The 25,151-nt window shown below is 43.6% G+C and overlaps 1 protein-coding gene across 1 annotated transcript in view; it reads right to left on the bottom strand.

Annotated features, from left to right (window-relative positions):
• Positions 1-249: 249 nt before the first annotated feature.
• The window catches only part of LOC310787016 (retinol dehydrogenase 13), a gene marked incomplete at its 3' end in the record, with an annotated part of 43,534 nt that continues 18,632 nt past the window's right edge, over positions 250-25,151 (bottom strand). Inside the window, exons 2-6 of the mRNA XM_083648338.1 lie at positions 16,182-16,373; positions 15,353-15,514; positions 4,450-4,569; positions 2,665-2,869; positions 250-358 (exon numbers count right to left, since the gene is read on the bottom strand). Coding sequence (XP_083504464.1) covers positions 250-358; positions 2,665-2,869; positions 4,450-4,569; positions 15,353-15,514; positions 16,182-16,373 — 788 coding nt within the window. The remainder of the gene's footprint in view (positions 359-2,664; positions 2,870-4,449; positions 4,570-15,352; positions 15,515-16,181; positions 16,374-25,151) is intronic.

Genomic DNA, 25,151 nt, shown 5'->3' on the forward strand with positions numbered 1-25,151 from the left:
ACTTTGAACACTCTCCGGTGTGAAAGACGAGGGCTTATCTCAATGTCGCGCTACTTCCTACTTCAGGAATGTTTGGCGTATAGCTGGGAGATACCGAACGCCTGTTCCACCCTGACCATGTAGATACATTCAGCGCCTTGAGATAACTCTTGTTGTGATTTGGCGCTATATAAATATGAAATTGATTGATTGGTTCATAAATTATGTGTCTGATTATGTGATCATAGATTAATAATCATTATTTAATCGTCAGTCTTCTGTGTCCATCAATCCGACCAATCGCGCGCTCTCCTTCCACAGCCTCCTCGCCACGGCGTCGTCCCGCCCTTCAGGAGCCGCCTCCTTCTCTGCACAGTCACTACACACACAAACACACACACACACACACACACACACACACACACACACACACACACACACACACACAATGGAACCTCATGAAACATTAGGGCAGGAGATAACAGGGAAGGGGTCATTCAAAGGTATAAAGCAACAGGATATCAGTTTGGGAAAGAGGGGCAGATTGATTGGATGAGAGAGTGGAAAATCAGTTATATTTTATTGGTTGAATTTTTACTGGTACAGCATGAGGTCACATTTCTTTAAATGCTTATAAAAAGTTTATAAAATGCTTATAAAAGAGAGAACATAGAACATTCACTCTGACCAAAACAAAAAAGGTGTCCCATTTTATTTTAGTTTTAGTTTTGGTTCAGGTGAAATGTTCTACCTGAAGTAGGCCCCCTCCCCCACCTGAACTAGGCCCCCCTCCTCTACCTGAAGTAGGCTCCTCCCTGACCTGAAGTAGGTCTCTCCCTACCTGAAGTAAGCCTGCCTCCCCTACCTGAAGTAGGCCCCTCCCTACCTGAAGTAGGTCTCCCTCCCCTACCTGAAGTAGACCCCCATCCCTACCTGAAGTAGACCCCTCCCTACCTGAAGTAGGCCCCCCTCCCTACCTGAAGTAGACCCCTCCCTACCTGAGGTAGACCCCCGTATATCTGAAGTAGATCCCTCCCCTACCTGAAGTAGGCCGCCTCCCCTACCTGAAGTCGGCCCCCTCCTCTACCTGAAGTCGGCCCCTCCCCCTACTTGGAGTAGACTCCCTCCTCTACCTGAAGTAGGCCCCCCTCCCTACCTGAAGTAGACCCCCATCCCTACCTGAAGTAGACCCCTCCCTACCTGAAGTAGGCCCCCCTCCCTACCTGAAGTAGACCCCTCCCTACCTGAAGTAGGCCCCCCTCCCTACCTGAAGTAGACCCCCGTATACCTGAAGTAGACCCCTCCCTACCTGAAGTAGGCCCCCCTCCCTACCTGAAGTAGACCCCCCTCCCTACCTGAAGTAGACTCCTCCCTACCTGAAGTAGACCCCTCCCTACCTGAAGTAGACCCCTCTCTACCTGAATAGGCCCCTCCCTACCTGAAGTAGGCCCCCCTCCCTACCTGAAGTAGAACCACCCTCCCTACCTGAAGTAGACCCCTCCCTACCTGAAGTAGGCCCCCCTCCCTACCTGAACCTGAAGTAGACCCCTCCCTATCTAAAGTAGGCCGCTCCCTACCTAGACCCTCCCTATTGGCTCATTTCCACCACATATAACAGCACAGTACAGCTCCACTCTATCTGGTATTACTCGGCTCTACTTGATATAGACTCTGTTTCCATAGCAAGTTTACTTGCCTCCGCCCACACCTGGTCGTCAATGGGACCGCATATCTGCCCTCCGCCCATTGCCGAAGTAGGCTATAAGTATAACGTTAAAATGAAATCAATACACGGAACTTTTAAACTGATTATGAAATACTGGTGCCTCTAAATGACCTACAGTGTATATGGGCAAATGTGACAATCGGCTAGGAGAATGGATATCACTTTGTTGTTACTCAAACTCACATGCATGCACTGCGCGGGGACGGGAGAGGCGCTACGAGGAGAACCCCAGCGGCAGCTCAACAGGCAAGACCCGCGGCTTCGCCTGCGGCCTAGCGGAGGCAACTACAAAGGGCTTCCCGAGGAGCGCATGTTAAAGCTGAGCAAGGAGATCGATTTTATTTCACCAGCGCCGAAGGCAGCAACACAAAAGACTGATGGAAATAACATAATATAAGAGAAGGTAAGCCCCCACTAAACTGGTTTGCAGCGCTGCATTGACAGTCAGTAGGATAGACAGTAAACACGATTCTGCCTGACCAATCAGTCGTCTACAATGTTTTCACGTCACCGTATGAACCCGGGTTCGCAGAATAGAACCCCGACGAGGCAGGGACCAAAAGTAGCACGACTCACTCAGCCTCAAATCTAACCGGGCTGGGCCGGGTTTTACCGGTGGGATGAGACCATTTATCGAGTCGAGCGGAGCGGGACCGCGCTACTAGTTGCGATGGAATTGGGCCATATCTGAAGTAGGCCCCTCCCAACCTGAAGTAGGCCCCCTTCCCTACCTGAAGTAGGCTCCCTCCTCTACCTGAAGTAGGCCCCCCTCCCTACCTGAAGTAGACCCCTCTCTACCTGAAGTAGGCCCCCCTCCCTACCTGAACCTGAAGTAGACCCCTCCCTATCTAAAGTAGGTCCCTCCCTACCTAGACCCCTCCCTATCTGAAGTAGGCCCCCTTCCCTACTGTACCTGAAGTAGGCTCCCTCCTCTACCTGAAGTAGGCCCCCCTCCCTACCTGAAGTAGGCCCCACTCCTGGCCTCCAGGCCGGGGGTCACAGCACAGTAGATGGAGGTCTGGCTGCCCTGTGTGGGCGTCTTCATCAGCAGCAGGGAGGGCGCGCTCAGCAGCACCCCCAGCAGGGGGAACCAGCTTTGAACATGACGGCCCAGCTCTGTCCGGATCACCCCGGGGTGCAGGCTGAATGCACACACACCTGAGCCTGAGGGGGCAGTACAGGCAGAGTCAGATCACTTTAGTCCTCACATTATGTGAGGTGACATGTTGGGGGAAACTAAAGAAAATCTGGAAACATACCTCCGTCCATCTATCTGTCCCGCTCAGTCTATCAACAATACTGATTGAGTTTGACTAAACTTAAAGACATGATGCTGGTCACTTACAGTACAGAAGGGCATTGCCTTTTCCTCTTCATAGAGAGGCAAAGTGGAACGTCACTTCCTGCTTCAGCACTGTACCAGAGATTTTCAGCCACCATTTATTTTCCCATAGACATTTCGTAAAATGCTTATAAAATAGTTGTACTTCGTCGGACCAAACGGTTCAGCTAACACTATAATCGGGACTCGGGAGAGACCATAGAACATTTCACTCAGACCAAAACTTAAAAAAACAACATTGAATTTTTTTTTTTTTAAACCCGCATTTTTCTTACGGTTTGGTCCCAGAGAAATGTTATGCGATCTCTCCTGTTTCTGAATATATCTGAACCGTTTGGTTTGAACAAGTAAAACTATTTTTATACACATTTTACGAAATGTGTATGGGAAAATAAATGGCGGCTGAAAATCTCAGGTACAGTGCTGAAGCAGGAAGTGACGTTCCACTTTGGCTCTCTATTAGCTAGACGCTTCATTTGATTTCACTGGAAGGCTGTCAGTGTCACCCCTCCATCACACAACTACTGGATCTACACTGAACACTGAAACTGAAAGAGCGAGTCCAGTCCTCTGGTGTGAACCAAGATCATACAAATGACTATGTACCAACCAAATTTCCCAGGGATCACTTCCACTGCGGATAGAAACAATCCCCCCCACACACACACCCCAGAAAATAAACTGTGCTGATATAGTAGCGTCAGAAAGGCAAAATAACAACATAAGGCTACTGGTTCAAACGGAGACACACACACACGCACGCGCACACGTGTGTGCGCACACACACACAAAAAGAGGACCCCTTTCAAAATGTTTTTTCCCTCCCCGAAATTTTGCAGAGATTTTGAGCATTATTTAGCCACCAAGCTAGCATGACATGGTTGGCACCGATCAATGCCTTAGGTCTTATAGCTTCATGTGATGCCAGAAACTTCACTCTGGCTTTAAAACTGAACCCGCAGCCTTTGAAAGTAGCTACATTTTCAAAATCATATTTCGAAAATATTGCAATATTTCCGAAAATCGGTCGAAGCCTACGTCCTCAGAGTTAATGTGTATGTAAAAATTGTTGTCTGTATTCTGCGGACCACCACAGTTTGGGAACCACTGCGCTAGCAGCAAGCTAACTAGTAAGCTAGCTAGCTAACTTCCTGCTAAATTCAAGGAATTGTTCTTCCTCGGATTGCTGCAGTGCTAACTGTTCAGACTATCTGAAGTCACTTACATGTTGCTTACACTTACACTTGTTCAACTACAGCTAAATAATTCATTGGATGTATAGGCTACAGCACTTTTCAAGGCACCCAAAGTATTCAACACAAGCTATTCCTTTTACACCCTGAGTGTTCAAAATGGCCACCGTGTCGGCCCATGTGAATATAGCTAGCGTGTCGTGTTTCACCTGTCAGCCTGCGGGCCAGCTCCCTGCTGAACAGCACGTTAGCAAGCTTGCTCTGTCTGTAGCTAGCCAGCGCGGTGTACGGCTTCCTGCTGAAGAACAGGTCCTCAAAATCTATTTGACCTGAAGATTAGAAGAATAAACAAGCTCAACAGTGCAACATTACAACAACAGTCCAACAGTTCACAACACAATCTACCACAGTAGGTTAAAGGGACAGTTCACCCCCAAATATAAATATTATTCCTATTTGTTTCCATGTAGGAATTATTTTCTTTCAACCGAACTACACCCTTAGCTAGTGGTTCGGTCAAAAGAAAATATTCCAACTGCTCACAACAAGGTCTGTGGATTATCTTGGGTAACCGAGTCATAATCTCTGGAAAAATACTTTGCTGTTTAGTTTTTGGGTTATTATTATTATTATTATTATTATTATTATTATTATTATTATTATTATTATTATTATTATTATTATTATTATTATTATTATTTTGCACCACAAGCCAAATCTCATCCAGTTACATCTATGGATAAACAGCACTACAGGTAAGAGGAAAAAGATGCATTTTTGATTTAGGTGAACTAAAGGTTAAGAGCCCTATCTTCGTATGGCGCTATCGTTTGCGCTGCGTTTGCATGCCTCTTATTGCTATCTTCCCAGTGTCTTAAGCTATTGTCTGCCTCCACCGTCCAGTTTTCCGCTGGGATGACACAGGTGTAGGCGTGGCGCAGGCGTGTCCATGGGCCTCTAGCCTATTATGTGTCTCGCGCAAGTGTCATTTAGCGCTCTGGCGAAGATACCGTCGGTATGTGCCGAGCGCAAAGAGAGGTTTGGGCGTTGCCCATTCCAAAATAGGTGTTCCAGCGCAATGTGTTAGAAAAAAAAGCCTTGGGTGCTCTCAATTTTAATTCTGGTCTTAGTGCAAACAACCCCACTACACCAGGCGTATGCCTGAGCGCAGATAGCATTCTCCAGCGCAGTGCAGGAAATCCTCGCTTGGATAGGCCCATTACGCACGGCTCTTGCGCGGACACACTTCCCTCCTCAGAATGCCACGTTGATTTTCAACTAACCTACACTGCAGAAAAAAACACACCTTGATTTAACAATGAGAATTAGTTTGTCATGGTTTTGTACGAAAAAGTGATTTGCGTTTTGAATTGGATTACCAGGGGAACGAGGGTCTGGCGGGGCGGGAGTCTGTGTGTAGCGTGGGGAGGGGTGCTTTGTGTTCGGCTAGTGTGCCGTGTCCTGAAGGGGGGTCTTCCCGGAGAAGGTGTGAGTTGGGCCGGGTAGGCAGCCCGGGGGGGTCGGTGCACAGGGTGGTAGAGGCACTGCCGAGGCACCGAGGCAGCACTGTGCGTGGTCCCGCGGATCGAAATCACTTTCTGACACAACACCGGCCAGTAGGCTATACAGTAACCATTGATAGTATACAGTAACCTCTCTCCCTGCACCATTGCACCATGCAACAATAGCTCAACCCGAGTGGACAATTCTGGTATAGGCTATTGAAATAGGCTAGAATTAAAATTGCACACATCCCTACCCTATTAACTCATTGAGTGCCAATGACGTCGATCGGCGTCAAATCAAATAGTAACGTTGAGTGCCAATGACGTCGATCGGCGTCAAATGCGTTTTTTGACGGTGGGACGTGGATCAAAGCCTCATGCATCTCCTGTAAAAATATTGTAGCTATTGAAGGTGTATAACCTATTTTACGGACCCATTAGGTGGCGACAGTGCTCTCCAGATTAGAGAAAGGTGAGGAAAAACAGCAGAAGAAGCCCCGTGATGAAACGGAAACCGATGCTGGAGCCAGAGCCGTATAGATTGCTCTGGCTGGAGCTAACGTTAGCTGCGAACAGCAGTCAATCCGCTCCCACAACTGAGCCCCTCTGTCTCTGCTGCATAGTTTCTCCACACGATTAGCCGCCAGAAAAGCAGCACCCGACGCCGAAGGGCCAAACCATTCTCAGCAGTCCGGTTTGGCTTTTCGGTGTTGCGCTGGGAGCCGGCGCACAAAAACGGAGCGCTCCGAAAATAGACGCTGGGTGCGTGTTAGGCTGTGTGTTAGTGTGGGGAGGAGTTTGCAGCTGAGGGGGGGGAGAGGGGGGTGGGGCACGCAGGGCACCACACAACTACACCACGTCACTACATCAGAAAATATTATCTTCAGAGTCAGTGAATGTGCTTGAAATGCTTCATTTCACAAAAGGCTCATTATCTCAGCTTCTAATTTGAAACGTCTGTTTTTGGTGAAAACAACCTATCTTCTCCGGCTGATAACTAAAGAACGGAAAATGGTATCAATAAACTTTTTTTTGCTGATGATACAATAGAGTCTCCTCGTTCTTTGTGCGTGTTCGGTGTTTACATACTGTAGTAATATCACACAATATTCTGTGGGCCTCAAGAAATCACTGAAAACGCTTTGAAAGGGCTGGCACTGGGAGCATCTGTTTTCCAAAAGTGGCTGGCACTCAATGAGTTAAAGAAATTAATATTTTTAAATGTGTATGTTATAGCCTATATGAGCGAAATGACTAATTAAAAGGCTACTAATTACAAAAGCATCAATTTTCGTTACGAATCTGAACTGGTTCATCCTCCAATTCTCTCTTCCCTCTCTCGTTCTCCCCCCTTAGTGCAGCCAATGACTGTAAATATAATTGACAGAACCATCGCATTGAATTTCTCCTCTCTGGAGGAGTTCAAGCCATAAACGAATTGGACGTTGCCATCTTGGTTTTAGTGCGAAGGTGGGGGTTGAGAGGGTGGAGCTAGGAGGGGCGTGAGATGAGCACCGATTAGCATAAGCTATGGGGTGAACCTACGTGCTGACAAACACGCCCACCTTGCTTCCTACGTGCTGACAAACACACTCACCTTGCTTCCCAAGCTAGCGGCCTGAGGCTAGCTAGCAGACAACCTGCTAACATCAAGCTAGCTAACATGGCTACATCCAGGCCACCCAGTCTGACGAGGCTACCCACCTTTTCTGCCGTTGCGCCGGGACCTTGAGGCAGTGGTCATCCCACATAATGTTAGGTTGAGGTAGGCTAAATTTACACAAAATTACAATAAAAAAGTTGAAAGTTGAGGGAACTCCTCAGCTGAATTCACGTTGGAATATGATATCAAGGCTTGATACATTTGATTTTACTCCTACAGCAGTGTGGAGCTTAACATCTAGCGTTAGCTAGGTTGCATCTGGAATATGATATCAAGCCGACAGGTCTCAGTCACATTCACGTTAACCTAAACCGATGCTCCAAACATCTACTGTAGCTAGCTAGCTAGCGTTAAATAGGTTACATCTGTAACCACGCTGAAATGTGAGTGCATTAACGTTAATATTTCTATTAGGTCAAACACACCTTAACGTTATGAGTGCGGCCGTTTTTGATTAACATTAGCGTTAAGTCCATGATCAAATCTAGCATTTCGGTATATTCAGTGTGTGTGAAAAGGATAATGTTATCATGCTAGCATTATTAGCACAGAAGGTAACGCTTTAGAATACAGCCCGCAAATAAGCATGTAGTTAGAGTATAACAACGGGGTTTAGGGCTGTAGTTATAGTCTAACTACGGGGTTTAAGGAGTGAATTATAAGATCTGTACTTATAGTCTAACTACGGGGTTTAAGGAGTGTAGTTATAGTATAACAACGGGGTTTAAGGAGTGTAGTTATGGTATAACAACGGGGTTTAAGGAGTGTAGTTATAGTCTAACAACAGGGTTTAAGGAGTGTAGTTAGAGTATAACAACGGGTTTAAGGAGTGTAGTTAGAGTATAACAACAGGGTTTAAGGAGTGTAGTTAGAGTATAACAACGGGGTTTAAGGAGTGAAAAAATACTTTAACTAGAGGGTAACAAGATTTGTACTTATAGTCTAACTACGGGGTCGCGGGCTGTATTATGAAGCAGGGGACAAATGTTTGTACTTATAGGCTAATTACGGGGTAGCACACTGTACTTACAGGGTAACTACGGGGTTTAAGGAGTGTAGTTAGAGTATAACAACGGGGTTTAAGGAGTGTAGTTAGAGTATAACAACGGGGTTTAAGGAGTGTAGTTAGAGTATAACAACGGGGTTTAAGGAGTGTAGTTAGAGTATAACAACGGGGTTTAAGGAGTGTAGTTAGAGTATAACAACGGGGTTTAAGGAGTCTAGTTAGAGTATAACAACGGGGTTTAAGGAGTGTAGTTAGAGTATAACAACGGGGTTTAAGGAGTGTAGTTAGAGTATAACAACGGGGTTTAAGGAGTCTAGTTAGAGTATAACAACGGGGTTTAAGGAGTCTAGTTAGAGTATAACAACGGGGTTTAAGGAGTCTAGTTAGAGTATAACAACAGGGTTTAAGGAGTGTAGTTAGAGTATAACAACGGGGTTTAAGGAGTCTAGTTAGAGTATAACAACGGGGTTTAAGGAGTGTAGTTAGAGTATAACAACGGGGTTTAAGGAGTCTAGTTAGAGTATAACAGTATAACAGTGTAGTTAGAGTATAACCGTTGTTATACTCTAACTACACTCCTTAAACCCCGTTGTTATACTCTAACTAGACTCCTTAAACCCCGTTGTTATACTCTAACTAGACTCCTTAAACCCCGTTGTTATACTCTAACTACACTCCTTAAACCCCGTTGTTATACTCTAACTACACTCCTTAAACCCTGTTGTTATACTCTAACTACACTCCTTAAACCCTGTAGTTACCCTGTAAGTACAGTGTGGTACCCCATAATTAGCCTATAAGTACAAACATTTGTCCCCTGCTTCATAATACAGCCCGCGACCCCGTAGTTAGACTATAAGTACAGATCTTGTTACCCTCTAGTTAAAGTATTTTTTCACTCCTTAAACCCCGTTGTTCTAACTACACTCCTTAAACCCCGTTGTTATACTCTAACTACACTCCTTAAACCCGTTGTTATACTCTAACTACACTCCTTAAACCCTGTTGTTAGACTATAACTACACTCCTTAAACCCCGTTGTTATACTATAACTACACTCCTTAAACCCCGTAGTTAGACTATAAGTACAGATCTTATAATTCACTCCTTAAACCCCGTAGTTAGACTATAACTACAGCCCTAAAACCCGTTGTTATACTCTAACTACATGCTTATTTGCGGGCTGTATTCTAAAGCGTAATACCGACAACTTCATTCACTCACCGAAAACAGTGCAAACCACCTTTCTTCGAGGTACGGTTAATACAAGCAACAGCATCGCAAGAAAACATATTTACTGTCCAATATTGATTAAAAAAAAGACCGCAACACGACAAACGCGACCGCCAGGTCAGACAATTAGCCTAACGTTAGCCACAGTACTTAGCAAACAGGCTGGGCTCATAGACGGCTGGGCTGTGGCAGCAGAGCAGCCCAGTCCACTCACTCGGACACGCCCTCAATTATGCATAACTTTAAACCCTTATCAAATGTAAACGGGCGAGTTATCAAATATATTCCCCCCCCACATATGTTATGAAAAGGTGAAATCAGCTATATAGACCAAAACCGTGTTAATGACAAGGGTCTAAATATGTTTAATTACAGTTAGAAAGTTGGGCATTTAAACAGGAACAACGGGACTCCTGGGCCCTGCCTCAAGTAGCCATTTGAGGAATGACAGCTTAAATAAAGACTTCTGCGTCCTCAGGGGAAAGGGGGTGGGGTTGCCCCTTGAGTGCAGCAGATAATTGCATATTTCAGAAGGATCGTTCACTTTGTGATGCAAGCATGAAATTTGGCACAGATACTCTTCAAGGTCCACTCTTTTGAAAAAGGGCCCTGGCCACTCAAAAATCCAAGATGGCCACCCTTTTTCAAGATGGCTTCCACGAGTTGTACTAAATGAGCATGTAACCTATGTTTGGTAACATAAAATGTTTTATGGGTCTCACATTTCTGTATTATAAGTGTTATTTTTGTCATAACTACTATGTGAAATGCTGCAGCAAAGATGGCGTGCAAGATGGCCACCATAAAACTAGCTGTTAGTGATGCGCGGGTGAGGGTTTTTTAAGGCCCGCCCCAACCCAACCCGTCATTGGAGCCAGCCCGCCCCGCCTAGCCCGTTAAAATATCTGAAAATTCCCAACCCAGCCCAACCCAGCAGCCCGCAACGGCCAATTTAATGTAATATGTCTCCAGACTCAGGAGGAGCACAGCAGAGCTTCCAAGGTGTGCAAAGTAGCTAATAACTCTGTCTCTCTCCCCTCTCTCTCTCTCTATCTCACACACACAAACACACACACACACACACACACACACACACACACACACAGACACTCACATGCTGCCTGCGCAACAACAGTTGTAGCCTACTGCTCTGGATGAGTTGTGCGGCTGCTTTCATGTCGGTCTTTCTTCAATTAATCCGTGGTCTTCAGATAGCGCGACTACGCTTCCCCAAAGTGCGGATGGCGTGACTGCAGTGTTTCAAATGGAGGTAGCAGGTATAGAGGTAGGCACTATGCAGGCTACAGAAACAGTTCTTATTCTTCCCCATTTCTTTTAATTACCTCATGCGCTCTCAATTCTTCACAGCCTACTCACGTTGCAGTAAATTTGACAAATAGATCACAGTCGAGTCCACAACAGAAAATCTGCGGTGGCATTAGTTTTATGGACACTTCAAATAATAATTACAGCGAATAATCCTTCCAAAATGTTTGTTTTGAGAGCACATAGGCTACCTCATTGAAGCGTTTCTTTAGGCCTACTCCATATAGGCTATAGAGAGTGCAGCAGGAGTCTGTCTGATTGTGTGTAGACCTACGTGTGAGAGAGAGTTCACGTCTTTAAGGTTAATTACTCTGCGTGTTTCACTGCTCTAAATTATTTAATAATGTTGCTTTGTCACGTTCTGAGCCTGCCCCGCCCCCACCTGCGATATTTTCATAATTTGCCAACCCAGCCCGCCTGCGGGGCGGCCCAGCCCACGGGACCCGGCAGGTTCTGGGTGACCCGCGCATCACTACTAGCTGTGATGATATCTCATGATCTAAAATACATAGAAACCCAGTTTTTGGGTCTATACATAGGTTTTTGGGGTTGTGGATTCCAATAGAGCTATTAGTTTTCTTGTCAGAGCACAATTTAGCTTAGTTTAATAGAGTGAATGTCAGCGCGCAACCAGGGCACACTGGTGACATCAGTGCTGTGGAACTCATCATGGGGTTCAGTGTGAGCTGATCTAGTTTTACTAATACTGTGATTAATAGTGATAGTATAGGTTAGTGTCTTAAATGCTGTCTAACAGCCCCCAATCAATTAGCTAGTAATAATAGTAAGTTGATACCACACCTGAATTGACAGGGTGTGCCAGCGCGGGAGAGCCGAGCCAAGGGTAAGAGGGGCTATACATGTCTCGTTCATGTATACTTACCCGGAAGGTGTACAGATCACACAGGACTAATGCCACTGGATGAATGATCGGGCTAGGTGTAGGTCACCCGAACCTAGTTGTATCCCATCTGAATGTGCGGTATCACTTTGAGGTAAAAGGATTGCCCCTCGGCCTTAATCAGAAATCAATCCCCAAAAAATGGTGGTTTAGTTGTCCAAGTCTAGATGAGGATAAAAACCCACATATCTTGTCTCCATACTTTGTATCTCTCTTCCACTCTTTTCCTCGTTATCTCTCTCATGATTAAAGTCTTAATTTCCCACATCGCCCTGCTGTAAATTACCCATGTTTAATACATTTTTGAAACCTGTGGTGCAAAAGAAAAGGTGAGAGGAGGTAGGAAGGAGAGGGTAGTAGCAAAGGCAAGTATGAACAGATGGAGGAGAGTTTCAAGCAGAAGAGTTGAATTTAAAAAGAGGAAGGGTGGATGAGAAGAAGTAACAAAGAAAGGAGATAGTTTGCTAAATGAGTTGTGACACTTTGGGGCCTCGTCTCCTTCCTCTATCTGCTTTACATCATCCTCAGGATATTATGACACACACTGCCTGCAGGCAGGCATGCCTGCACACAACCAGTCAGTAAGACAAATCAACCCAGAAACTGTGTCTGACTGTCTTATTGGTCACCACCTTGTATACAGTAGTGACAAGGTATTCCACAGGAAGTTGAATGGTTAAATAAGATTGCTTTATGTAGGGGAGAGCAGGGCATGTGGTCACACTGTTGACTCATTGCTGTATTTCTCATTAGTGCCTTACTACTGAGAAACTGTACTTTTTTGGGAACACTTTATAACTGTAAGCTATACTATACACTAAATAGGCTACTTAGTTATTCAATATGCTGATGCAGACATTCCTTTCTTTACCTTGAGTCTCTTTTAGTTCAGCACCAGTTTTTTCAACTGGTGGGGGATGTGTGGGGATGTTACAGTATTTAGGGCCCCAACCCTATATTTTTGACATGTTCCATACGTTTATGGACAATTAGAGGGTTATTGTTCTTTTGGCTTTAATTTTTTATTTTATTTTATTTATCCTTTATTTAACCAGGGTAATCACATTGAGATTTCCATGTATTTTTCAAGTAGGCCCTGGCTAAGAAAGCAGCATATTCCACATATAATACATTAAAACCAACACAAGTAAAAAATACAAGACAATAGGGTCACACGAAAAGTAAATAAAATTGGTTCGCAATTCAAATGAAGGCAAATTTAAAAACATGAGCACTTTGCCAGCAGTTGTCCAATTTGTTCTTTGAAATGATCCATCGTAATGAGGGAATGTAATTTCAAATCCTTTTGTAGCAGGTTCCAGGAGAAAGGAGCAGCATAGCTAAAGGCATGTTTCCCAAACTCAGTTCCCACAGTAGGAACATGATATGGGATAGAGGTTTTTGATCTCAGATTGTAATGACCACCTCTAGATTAAGTGAGCGAGGTGCTTAAGTAAATTGGTAGCTGGCCCAGGATGGCTTTGTAAACAAACAAATACCAATGTGACTAACCCTAAACCTAACCCATGGGGGCAGACATGGATATATTTTTTTTTAATCCTAGGTGGTACTTAGGGCCAAAACAACATGGCTATCTAATTCCTTGACCCCAACAACCTTGGGGTTAGACCAAATAAGTGTGTCTCTATCTTTATTAGTTACTGAGATATTAAAAATATTTGTTTTGTGGCGGACACCTTGGACGCCATCTTTGATACAGCTATTTTCAACTAGCTGTTTCATGCAAAGTAACATTCCTTCTCAATTATATGAACCCCAAAACCTCGGTTTATACCATAAACAGACTGTTTTACTCAAATTAATTACATTGATATGATGAGCATTCGATAGAAATGGCGGTCATCCTGAAAAATAGTCGCAATATTGAATTTTTGAGTGGCCAGCGCCTTTCATCCACAACCCCAAAAACCTACAGTATGTATAGACCCTGGGTTATTATGTATTTTAGATCATGAGATATCACCACAGCTAGTTTTATGGCGGCCATCTTGTACACCATCTTTGCTACAGCAATTCACATAGTAGTTATGACAAAAATAACACTTATAATAAAGAAATGTGAGACTCATAAAACATTTTATGTTACCAAACATAGGTTACATGCTCATTTAGTACAACTCGTGGAAGCCATCTTGAAAAAGGGCTGCCATCTTGGACTTTTGAGTGGCCAGCACCCTTTTTCAAAAGAGTGGCCCTTGGAGAGTGTTTGTCCAAAATGTCATGCTTGCATCACAAAGTGAACGATTCTTCCACTTATCTCTCTTTAAATCTCTCCCTCTCTTTTCTCTCTCTCTCTCTCTTTCTCTCTCTCTCTCACTCTGTCACTCTGCTTGCACTGAGCAAGAAAGAAGCTGCTGCCTGTCACAGATGTGCAGGCGGTGACGCTGTGGCTTTTAACTCATTCTCTGCCAGGGTCATTTCGGTCTGTGTGCTCCCAGTGCCAGGATTTTGAGCATATTTCCTGATCTTCCAGGACCCACAGAATATTCTGTGCTAGGAATAAAATTACACAACATATCTCACAATAAAGCAGAGACTCTCTTCTTACCCCTTGTAAAAAACTGAAACTCTCCCATGTTTCCTTGTTTAGTTACAAGCAGTGGAAGTTAGCTTGTTTTCACTAAAAATGCGCTCCTTTGGACAGAAATATGATAAAAAGAGGTTTTTAGTGAAGGACACCGTTTCAAGCAGAATTCTCTTTTGAGCCTTTTATTTTTTGCCTCAGTGACACATCAGACATATACAGTATTTGTTTTCCCAAAAAAATAAAAATAAAAATAAAAAAAAGTTTTTACTGACTTTTACTTCCTGGAACTTATTTACCAGATAGTCCAAGACTGGACGGACCAAATGAACCCTTATGCTCGCTCGCTCGCTCTCTCTCTCTCTCTCTCTCTCTCTCTCTCTCTCTCTCTTCTCTCTCTCTCTCTCTCTCTCGAGTCTCACACACATGCACACAGGAATCACAGGCAGCTGCTCAATGGGGCCGCAAATGCTGCTCAATGCACAAATGGCCGCTCATGATCGTCGGACTCTGTTTCGGACTCTGTTTACTGCTAAATGGGTGACTATACTATAAATACTAAACGTGATTTAGCGGGTTTCTTTCATCAGTTTGACTTGAAACAATGTCACAGGCTGGGAAAGGGTCTGATCTAATGTAAACAAGCAAAACATGAAAGTACGTCCGAGTACGTCCTTGGCACAGAACGCCATTGTTAAAAGTACGTCCGAGTACGTCTTTGGCAGAGAATGAGTTAAGGGGAGTGATCTCAACTTGTGGTGAATCCTGTTAATATGGGCATAAACACGCCTATCGGGGTTTGCGCTGAGATGACGTGAAGCGCAGCGTCCCGACACGCCCACAATTAGGGCTTTGCGTGGCGCTATTCCAGCACAAAACGGGCGATAACTCAGAATTACCGCCATTGGGAAGATAGGGACCTAAAGGTCTTACCTCCCTGGTGGGCGATGGACGACACGTTGACCACGCGGCTGGGGACAGAGCTCTTCAGCTTGGGCAGCAGCAGATTGGTCAGCAGGAAGTGACCCAGGTGATTGACAGCCAGCTGAGTCTCAAAGCCGTCTTCGGTCAGCCAATAAGGACACATCATCACTCCTACAGACAGACAGGTGGAGAGACAGACAGACAGACAGACAGACAGACAGACAGACAGACAGACAGACAGACAGACAGACAGACAGACAGACAGGTAGATCACATTGGAATATCTCCAATATCTCGTTATTTTTATTCTTGACTGTTCTATTTTGTTTATGATGTTATATGTTATTGTTTGTCCCGTTTTTATAAGACCAGGGACCATGTTGGAAATAAGTGTTTACACGTATATCCCTGATGTATATACCGGATGTTGTTGTTCTCTATCCACAATCAATCAATCAATCAATCAATCAATCAATCAATCAATCAATCAATCAATCAATAAAGAATGTGATGACTGATAGCATTATGATAATAATAATAATGATATATGATATGAGAGTGCTAAAGTCATGCCCACTTCCAGGTTCGGCATTATGGGATTTCATTCCCCATTCATTTTCCCATAGATGTTTTGTAAAATGCTATATCCCCTCCATGCACCCCCCCCCCCCTCCCCCCGAAGCGAAATGTTGTATGGTCTCACCTGATTCGGAATATAGCTTGATCTTTTTATAAGGATTTTACAAAACATCTATGGAAAAATTAATAGGAATGACATCCCTGAGATCGTATGCCAAACCTGGAAGAGGATGTGACTTTGGCTCTCTGTACTCCTTACCTGCGTTGTTAATGAGGATGTCCAGTCGCTCCTCGCTGGCCAGGTAGTCTTTGGCGAACTGTCGTACGGAGTGCAGCGAGGCAAGGTCCAGGTGCCGCACCGCCACGTTCCCGTTTCCCGTCGACGCCCGGATCTCCTCCGCCGCGTGCTCTGCCCGGGTCAAGTCCCGGCACGCCATCACCACATGAGCACCTGGACAACAAAACAAACACACCTCATCACCAGCCGAGCACCAAGACAACAAAACAAACACACCTCCATCACCACACAAGCACCTGGACAACAAAACAAACACACCTTCATCACCACATGAGCACCAGGACAACAAAACAAATGCACTTCCATCACCACACGAGCACCTGGACAACAAAACAAACGCACCTCCATCACCACACGAGCACCTGGACAACAAAACAAACGCACCCCCATCACCACCCGAACAGCTGGACAACAAAACAAACGCACCTCCATCACCACCCGAGCAGCTGGACAACAAAACAAACGCACCTCCATTACCACCCGAGCAGCTGGAAAACAAAACAAACGCACCTCCATCACCACACAAACACCCAGTGTTGGGCAAGTTACAGTACTTTCAAAATGTAATATACTACATATTACTAGTTACTTTAATTTGAAAGTAATAAGTTACTTTACAATATTACTTTCTGTGTAGAGTAACTCGTTACTTATTACACTACTTTTGCATTACTTTTACCAAAACAACAGCAGCAGCAGAATGACATCAGCACCCCGGAACCATCCCGAAAAATAATTTCAACCGCCTTGAAGTCAGTGTAAACAATCCAAAATTCTAAATGTTATTCTTTTCCTTTGTTATTGTCATCTATAGTAGTTATTTGCATAAAAACACACAGTTTGATTAGGAAATGATTGTATCTTTCCATCACCACACGAGCACCTGGACAACAAAACAAACGCACCTCCATCACCACACGAGCACCAGGACAACAAAACAAACGCACCTCCATCACCACACGAGCACCTGGACAACAAAACAAATGCACCTCCATCACCACCCGAGCAGCTGGACAAAAAAAACACCTCCATCACTAGGGTTGGGTATTGGTTCAAATTTCAAGAATCGATTCGATTCCGATTCACAAGGTTCCGAATCGATTAATCCCGATTCGATTCGATTCGATTCCGATTCGATTGATTTCAATATCGATTTGGTTAGTGATACTAAAACATGTTTTTTGAGCTGTAACCTGAATTACATGATTGTCCAGTTATGTAACACAGGGGTTCCCAACCTTTTTTGCGCGATTTTAATGGTTTTAGTTACACATATATTTACTCACCAGGTGGTGACAAAGGGTAAATAACAGACTTTTCATCTGTCAATAAAGACACTTTCACAATTATGCACAGTGATTTGATTTCAGCCTATATCATTTCTAAAAGTAGATATTGATTGATTGATTGATTGATTGATTGATTGATTTTTATTAAATGTGTCATGCACTTGACAGTGCCCAGCCCTCATGGGCTTACAAGACACACATATGATATATTATGCAGTACAACATACGCCAACGCCGCAGTAATAAAACTAAATCACAGCATAACATAACATACACCATATCAGCAAAACAAAATCATTACATCATTTTCTGAACATAACATTTTGCCTTAGCTCCCATGCCTGGGAAAGAAAGTTTCCAATAAAGAAAGTGCCTTTCTTAAAACACAACTCGAGTTTTTCATAATCGTCCATCTCAAAAAAGTCAACATAAATAGAGGACATTTTACTGAACAGTATCTCCCTTACCTCATCATAGACAGTACAATAGAATAGAAAATGAATCTCATTCTCAATTTCACCCAGGTCACAGAGCAAACAAAGTCTGTCTTCTTCAGGGGTAGCATTAAACCTACCAGTCTCCAGTGCCAAGGGCAACGTTCCAGATCGTAACTGTGCACACAAGGACCTTTTTCTTCTGTCCAGATTGAACTTGACATAAGGCTCTACAGAAAAACTGTCTTTTATAAGACGGTAGGTTCTCAACTTAGGCTTAGACCATAAGTCAACGGACCATTTATCTTTATACAAAAGGAACATATTACTCATGGTCTCCCGGATGTCACAAACTAATCTATTTTGGAAAATAAATGATAAATCATTCGCATAGAATAAAGACATAAGTTCAGTTGATATTAATGATCAAACATTTCCATTTATGTAGCCTACAGTATTTATGTTTTTGTTTCAACTACAAACATAAATAAACGTCAACTTGAAACTATGTTTCAACTACCACACACAGCCTATAATATTATAGCCTATGTTCATTAAAAAATAAAAATTGAATAAAAAAAATCGATCTCTGGACATATGAATCGTTATCAAAGGATTAAAATAAAAATCGATTAAAAATCAGAGAATTTTTTTTTTCTTAACCCAGCCCTATCCATCACCACCCGAGCACCTGGACAACCAAACACACCTCCATCACCACACGAGCACCTGGACAACCAAACACACCTCCATCACCACCCGAGCACCTGGACAACAAAACAAACTCACTCCATCACCACATGAGCACCTGTAGCCTGTACTACGAAGCTATCTTAACAGATCCGCGATAAGTCCCTTTGATCTGGTTTGACTGAACAGGATCAAAGCTATCTAGTTAACCGATACTACGACGCTGGTTTTCTACTCGATAAATGAAGCTGGCTTTATCTGGGATCTGCCTGTGCACGCGCACGTTTTTCGCTCGTGCACAGGCACGCGTCCACGCGAAAGAGGTGCGCTAGCCAATCACATTATGAACAGCTGAGTTGATCCACGCCCACACCCATTTCCACACCCATTTCCTTGTTCAATGAAAGCGCAGTGCGTGATCAGAGTTTTAGCGGATATTTAATGTAACCTATGTCAGAATGAAAATCCGCGTTGGATATAATCTGCTGAAGGACTGCTAAAGCTGCCGCTTGTATTCACATCAGTCATTTGATTTACTTTGATCAGCGATTTCTGTCCCCTAAATGTGTAATCTCAGCCTATAAATTTCCACAATCTGTAAACCTATTTAGACCATAGATTTAGAAACGCATGCTCAATGAATAATGATCTCTATCACTCATTATGTGTGTAGTTGCACTGATCGAATAATTAATATATAAAATAATGATAATGCTGATGCCTAATATAAAAGAGAAAACTGCTCTACTGAATTGAGACGATGCGGGCATAGTTTTCATTGATAAAAACTAGCCTATTTTTGCTCATATATTGGCATACAGCCTACAGGACACAGTTCCAGCTGAAACATGCAAGAATTGCCTGCATATTTAGTAGCCTATTGGGGCTATCCCATATTTATCCCATATCTATATTATATGTAGGCTATAGGCTTTTCTGGCATGTAGGAGAATATCACCCTCACTCCATTTGAGGCTCCGTGTATGATATGCGCTGCGTGATTAATAGTGATCATATTTCTCCACGCATCGTTGAGCTGTTAAGACATAAAGTGGTAAGTAGGCTTAATTTAATTATGTAGCCTACAGAGCCACAAATGTTTTTCTTGTTATATTCTCAGTTGACTGCAATCTATTTTTCATATGGCGATCTTATATGAACGGTGAGTGACTCCAGAGAGCCGATTATATGGGTCTGTCATGGATTTTGATCTGATCCTCTTAAGCTAACCTGGTCGCGACCAGGTTAGCTTTGCAGCGTCAGTTGCCATGGTGATTGAAAGTTAACTTGCTTTGTAGTACGGCTAAACCAGGTTTAAACTCAAACTTACTCGGATAAGGCATTAAACTAGCTTCGTAGTACAGGCTACTGGACAACCAAACACACACACCTCCATCACCACACAAGCACCTGGACAACAAAAGAAACGCACCTCCATCACCACCCGAGCAGCTGGACCAAAAACAAAAACACACCTCCATCACCACCCGAGCTCCTGGATAACTGAACTAACACAACTCCATCACCACCCAAGCTCCTGGACAACAAAACAAACACATCTCCATCACCACCCGAGCACCTGAACAACAACACAGACAAACCATTTCCATTGAAAAGGAAATAAAAAGCTTAAGCACAAAAATCTGTTTGTTCTCATTCACTGTTTGTACTGTAAAGTAACACACTATAATTCGTATATAACCCACATAATGTATGAAGGTGCAGTAACCAGCAGGGGGCAATATAGATACTAGCTGCCTGAAATAAAAGAGTGGTCAGTAAGGGCGTTGTGGTCGGGGTGATGGACGGGCGTATACGTTTGCCTCCGATGCTGATGAGCACGGTTTGACTCCAAGTGTAAGCCGCATTTAAATCTTTAAAGGGGGACTTACCTTCTACTTGATTTGAAAATTCTGCAGGCAAGATGGCCGCCTATAGTCCCTTGTACCCTGGCAGAATTTCTAGCCCATAAACTAACTAATAACTTGGCCAATAAGTATGTAACATAGAAAATAAAAAACTGTAATGTCTTCATTTGATGTAGAACGCAGACGACATGTAACTGGTTCGTTAAACTTGCATTCCAGGAATATTGTATTTACCGCACTGCTCCTAAAGTTAACGTAAGTGGCGCGCGCCTCAGAGAGCCTGGTTGTCCCAGAACCCACTCGCTTAGCACCAGAACACACTCGATTTGGGGGCGGGAACACGCCAGGATTGGCCAATGCCAATTCCAGTGCCCAGAACTGTCAAATCAAATCATCGACAGAGACGCTATGGCCGCCATATATATAGATTAATATTCTATGACAGATAGTAAATTACAGAAGCTATTGCAATCACACACACACACACACACACACACACGCACGCACACACACGCACACGCACAGTTACTATCTCATGATTATGACTTAGTATCTCATTTTGTCGTATCTCTTCTGTTTTATTATATTGCACAAGTTAAAGTAAGCCATACTGCAAGTACAAGTGTAGGCTAATGCAGTGTTTGTTCAAAATTAAGATAAGAAAGCACTTTATTAATCCTCTTAGCGAAATTCAGCTGCCACAACAGCAACAGCAAATGTCAGAGAAAGGAAATCAAGCACGCTGTTACAATGACAGATCAATTGTAGGCTACAGTGTTCAATTAGTCACAGCCCGTCAGAATAAGATATGAATTACACATTTATGTGATAGTGGTGCTTCGAAAAGAAAAACTGTTGTTCAATTAATGTACAATTCATCTCTGATGGAGATAAATGGTATTGGTAGTAGTTAAATAGGATACCGACTATCAGGAAGAAAGAGAAAAAACATTTTTTTTTTTTTAGGTGGGCGTGTCTAGGACACATTACGTTACATTACATTACGTCATTTGGCAGACGCTTTTATCCAAAGCGACTTACAATAACACATTTTTTGTCAGCAATAGAACAATCAACTGTGGAGCACAGTCTATGACAACTACAACTTCTGAAGGAACAGTGGTACAAGTTTAGGTTAGTGGTACAAGGTTGGTTAGGTTATTTTTTTTTTTTTTTCTTTTTTTTTCCTTTTTTTTTATTATAAGGAAAGAGAGAGACGAAGTTAGATCAAGAAGGGCCCAGATGGAGCCTGAAAAGGTGTGTCTTTAGTCTTTTCCGAAAGATCGGCAGAGATTCAGCAGTCCTGACCGAAGGTGGAAGCTCGTTCCACCATTGAGGTGCCAAGGACGAGAAGAGTCGAGATCGGGATGAGCGACTTTTGAGCCCCCGTAGCGAAGGAGGGGCGAGGCGACCTGCACTGGTGGAGGAGCGAAGGGAGCGGTGAGAGGTTTGGAACCTGACCATGGATTGCAGGTACCGGGGAGCTGACTGGTGTACTGCCCTGTAGGCCAGTACCAGTGTCTTGAATTTGATGCGGGCCAAGATGGGAAGCCAGTGGAGCTCCTGGAAGAGGGGAGTGACGTGAGAGAATTTGGGTTGGTTGAATATCAGACGGGCTGCAGCGTTCTGAATGAGCTGAAGCGGTCGGATGTCGGTGGCTGCAGTAGTCCAGGCGGGAGGAGACAAGAGACTGGACCAGGAGTTGAGTCGCTTCTCTTGTGAGAAAGGGACGGATTTTGCGGATGTTGTAGAGAGAGAACCTACAGGAGCGCGCTGTAGCAGCTATGTTGGCAGAGCAAGACAGCTGGTTGTCAAGGATCACCCCAAGGTTCTTGGCTGTTTGGGAGGGAAGTACAGTGGTGTTGTCAATGGAGATGACACCCTACATCATCAAAAGGGGCGTGGCTTCTTTTTGTGCAAAAGTCAATTTTTCAGTTGTTCCTTAAAGTACACTTCCTCATTTTAACCTGTGTTTAAACCATCTATGTACAAAATGCTTTAATTCAGTTTATCCTATAGGGCGCTTCCTCATTTTAAAGCAGCTACGAGCAACTTTTTCGATTGTTATTAAACAGTATAAATTTAATATCAATGCATCACATCTTACCTCTAATAGTCGACGAGACCAAAGCCGTGTGTATCGGAGATTGCTCCCTTGGATGATTATTAAGTCTGTGTCTGTCTAAACTCGCGTCAACAGGGGGCTCTCTCTCTCTCTCTCCTTACCGCCGGCCCGGCTACCCGGAAGTGAAACGCGGAAGTGAAACCCGGAAGTGAAACGCAACTGCCTGCCTACCCCGTTCGCGCTGCCTAGCAACGCAGCATAAACAATGTGAACGCCGCGCAGACTCTCGCGAACATCTCTCGTTATATTCTAACAGGTTTTTTGGAAGTTATTTTGTGGTTATGGCCGAAGTGGCTGCTGCAAACCGTTTCATTTCACTTCCTGATCTTCCCTGGCCACAGACAGACTACACTGGCCGATTCACTCGGGGTTCAAGCGAGACTACTCTGCGTTGGTCTCGTCGACTATTAGAGGTAAGATGTGATGCATTGATATTAAATTTATACTGTTTAATAACAATCGAAAAAGTTGCTCGTAGCTGCTTTAACCTGTGTTTAAACCCGTTATGTACAAAATGCTTTAATTCAGTTTATCCTATAGGACGCTTCCTCATTTTACCCTGTGTTTTAAACCATCTATGTACAAAATGCTTTAATTCAGTTTATCCTATAGGACGCTTCCTCATTTTACCCTGTGTTTTAAACCATCTATGTACAAAATGCTTTAATTCACTTCTTCTCAAAGTACAACTCCTCTTTATTCTGACATATCAGTATAGACAGCTGTAGTTTTTTGTGTAATGGTTTTTTCACGATTTAATTATCAGCCCATATCAACAGCCCACCAGCAGGCCATGACGCAAGCCCGCTTCCTGTATCTATCTGTTAGGGTATTGATTTTTTATCACGGGCAAAGGCGATTTGGCACATTTAGCAACTACTTGCTCACAAATTTAATTTCCAGCCAGCATCAGGACACGGCATCCCCTGTGAGGCAACACGCGTCCTGTATTACGCATCCGGGTCATTCGTGACTGGGTTGCGCGGCGGCACAATGGTACGTATTTTTTGTTCCTCTTTTTCAACCAGGAAACCCTCTCTGGCCCAGGGGCTTATAAAGGCCATCGATATGACAGTCAGCTGGAACCGATCGCAGACTCTGTCAGTTTTTGAGGCATCAAGTTTTGACCACGTCAACAGCTACCAGCAGAAACAACGCGTTCATTCAACATCAACTCAGCTTTTTTTTACTAAGATCACCGACGATCGTTGTACAGATTTGACCACGGCCAAATGCAATTTGGCCCATTTTAGGAACTGAAACTAGTATTTTGTTAACAGCGGCGACCATTTTCACTGTCTACAGATTCCTCTGCTTGCTCACGTATTTCTCTGACAGATTCCTCTGCTTGCTCACGTATTTCTCTGACTCACCCATAGAGGCCCCACAGGTTCCCCCTGACAGCCCATCCCACCCCATCCCCCCTTATATCCTTTGCATGCCTATATTTATATTGCCTATATAATAGCCTATTTTTTTTATTTTTTATTTTTTGTCCACCATTCAAATATTCCATAATTGCATGTTGTGCAGTCAAATATTCCATAATTGCATGTTGTGCAGGCTATCTTATACTAATGTATTGCTAAAAGTTAGGCATAGCAAAGCATTCTGGGTATTCCCAAGGCTATTCTGTAGATTCCCTACGCGCAACACACACACACACACACACACACACACACACACACACACACACGCACACACACACACACACACACACACACACAGCCAGCCCCCTAAACACAGCCAGCCACAAACATAGCGCGCGTTAGATTGTGGGCAGGTTTTCTCATTGAAACATTCCAGTTTCTCCATCTCAGACCACATCCCAGATCATCTGTGATATTATGTATTTTCCCATGTTTTTCCCACTCCGGATCCAATTGTGATGTGACATCACCATGATGATTTTGATAGGCTATAAACCTATTAAGCTTTGAATTAAATTTGATCAATACAGATTGAGGTGGAGTGAATAGCTACAGACTGTTTTTCAATTGAATTGAAAACGATTGAATACAGACCATGGTGTATGACTATGCCGTTCTCTCAACCAGAGCAGAGTTTCCCAGCATGCACTAGTGTGTTTCAACACTGTGTTTTTTGGAGATTACTTATGTGCTACGTTAGTTATGTTATATGGCAGTAAAATGCCACTGAATGACCAAATTGATTTATCTTGATTTTTGATTTAACAGCAGCGTTAGTTTGTTGTTTATAACGTGGCTATATTCATAACGTTTATATCTCGGATGCGTTATTATATTTACTGGCTATGGTTATTTCGAACCCCACATAGGTTACGCCAACCTATGTGCCCTATCAGAGTTCGTTACGTTGCACTAGTCTTCCTCCCCGTGACGAGTTGGATACAATCAACAAAACAACATGATAGCAGCAGCTGCATCACTATACGTGTGAGCGTAAGTATTAATGGTTTGCAACTTGTTTGTGTTGTACAGCATTTGGTTCAAACATATGGTGACATTGAATCAGTGTTAGCTTAGCGCTAGCTAGCTAGCATA

Source organism: Poromitra crassiceps, assembly GCF_964638095.1.
Source record: "Poromitra crassiceps genome assembly, chromosome: 1".
In the NCBI taxonomy this organism is placed as follows: Eukaryota; Metazoa; Chordata; class Actinopteri; order Beryciformes; family Melamphaidae; genus Poromitra; species Poromitra crassiceps.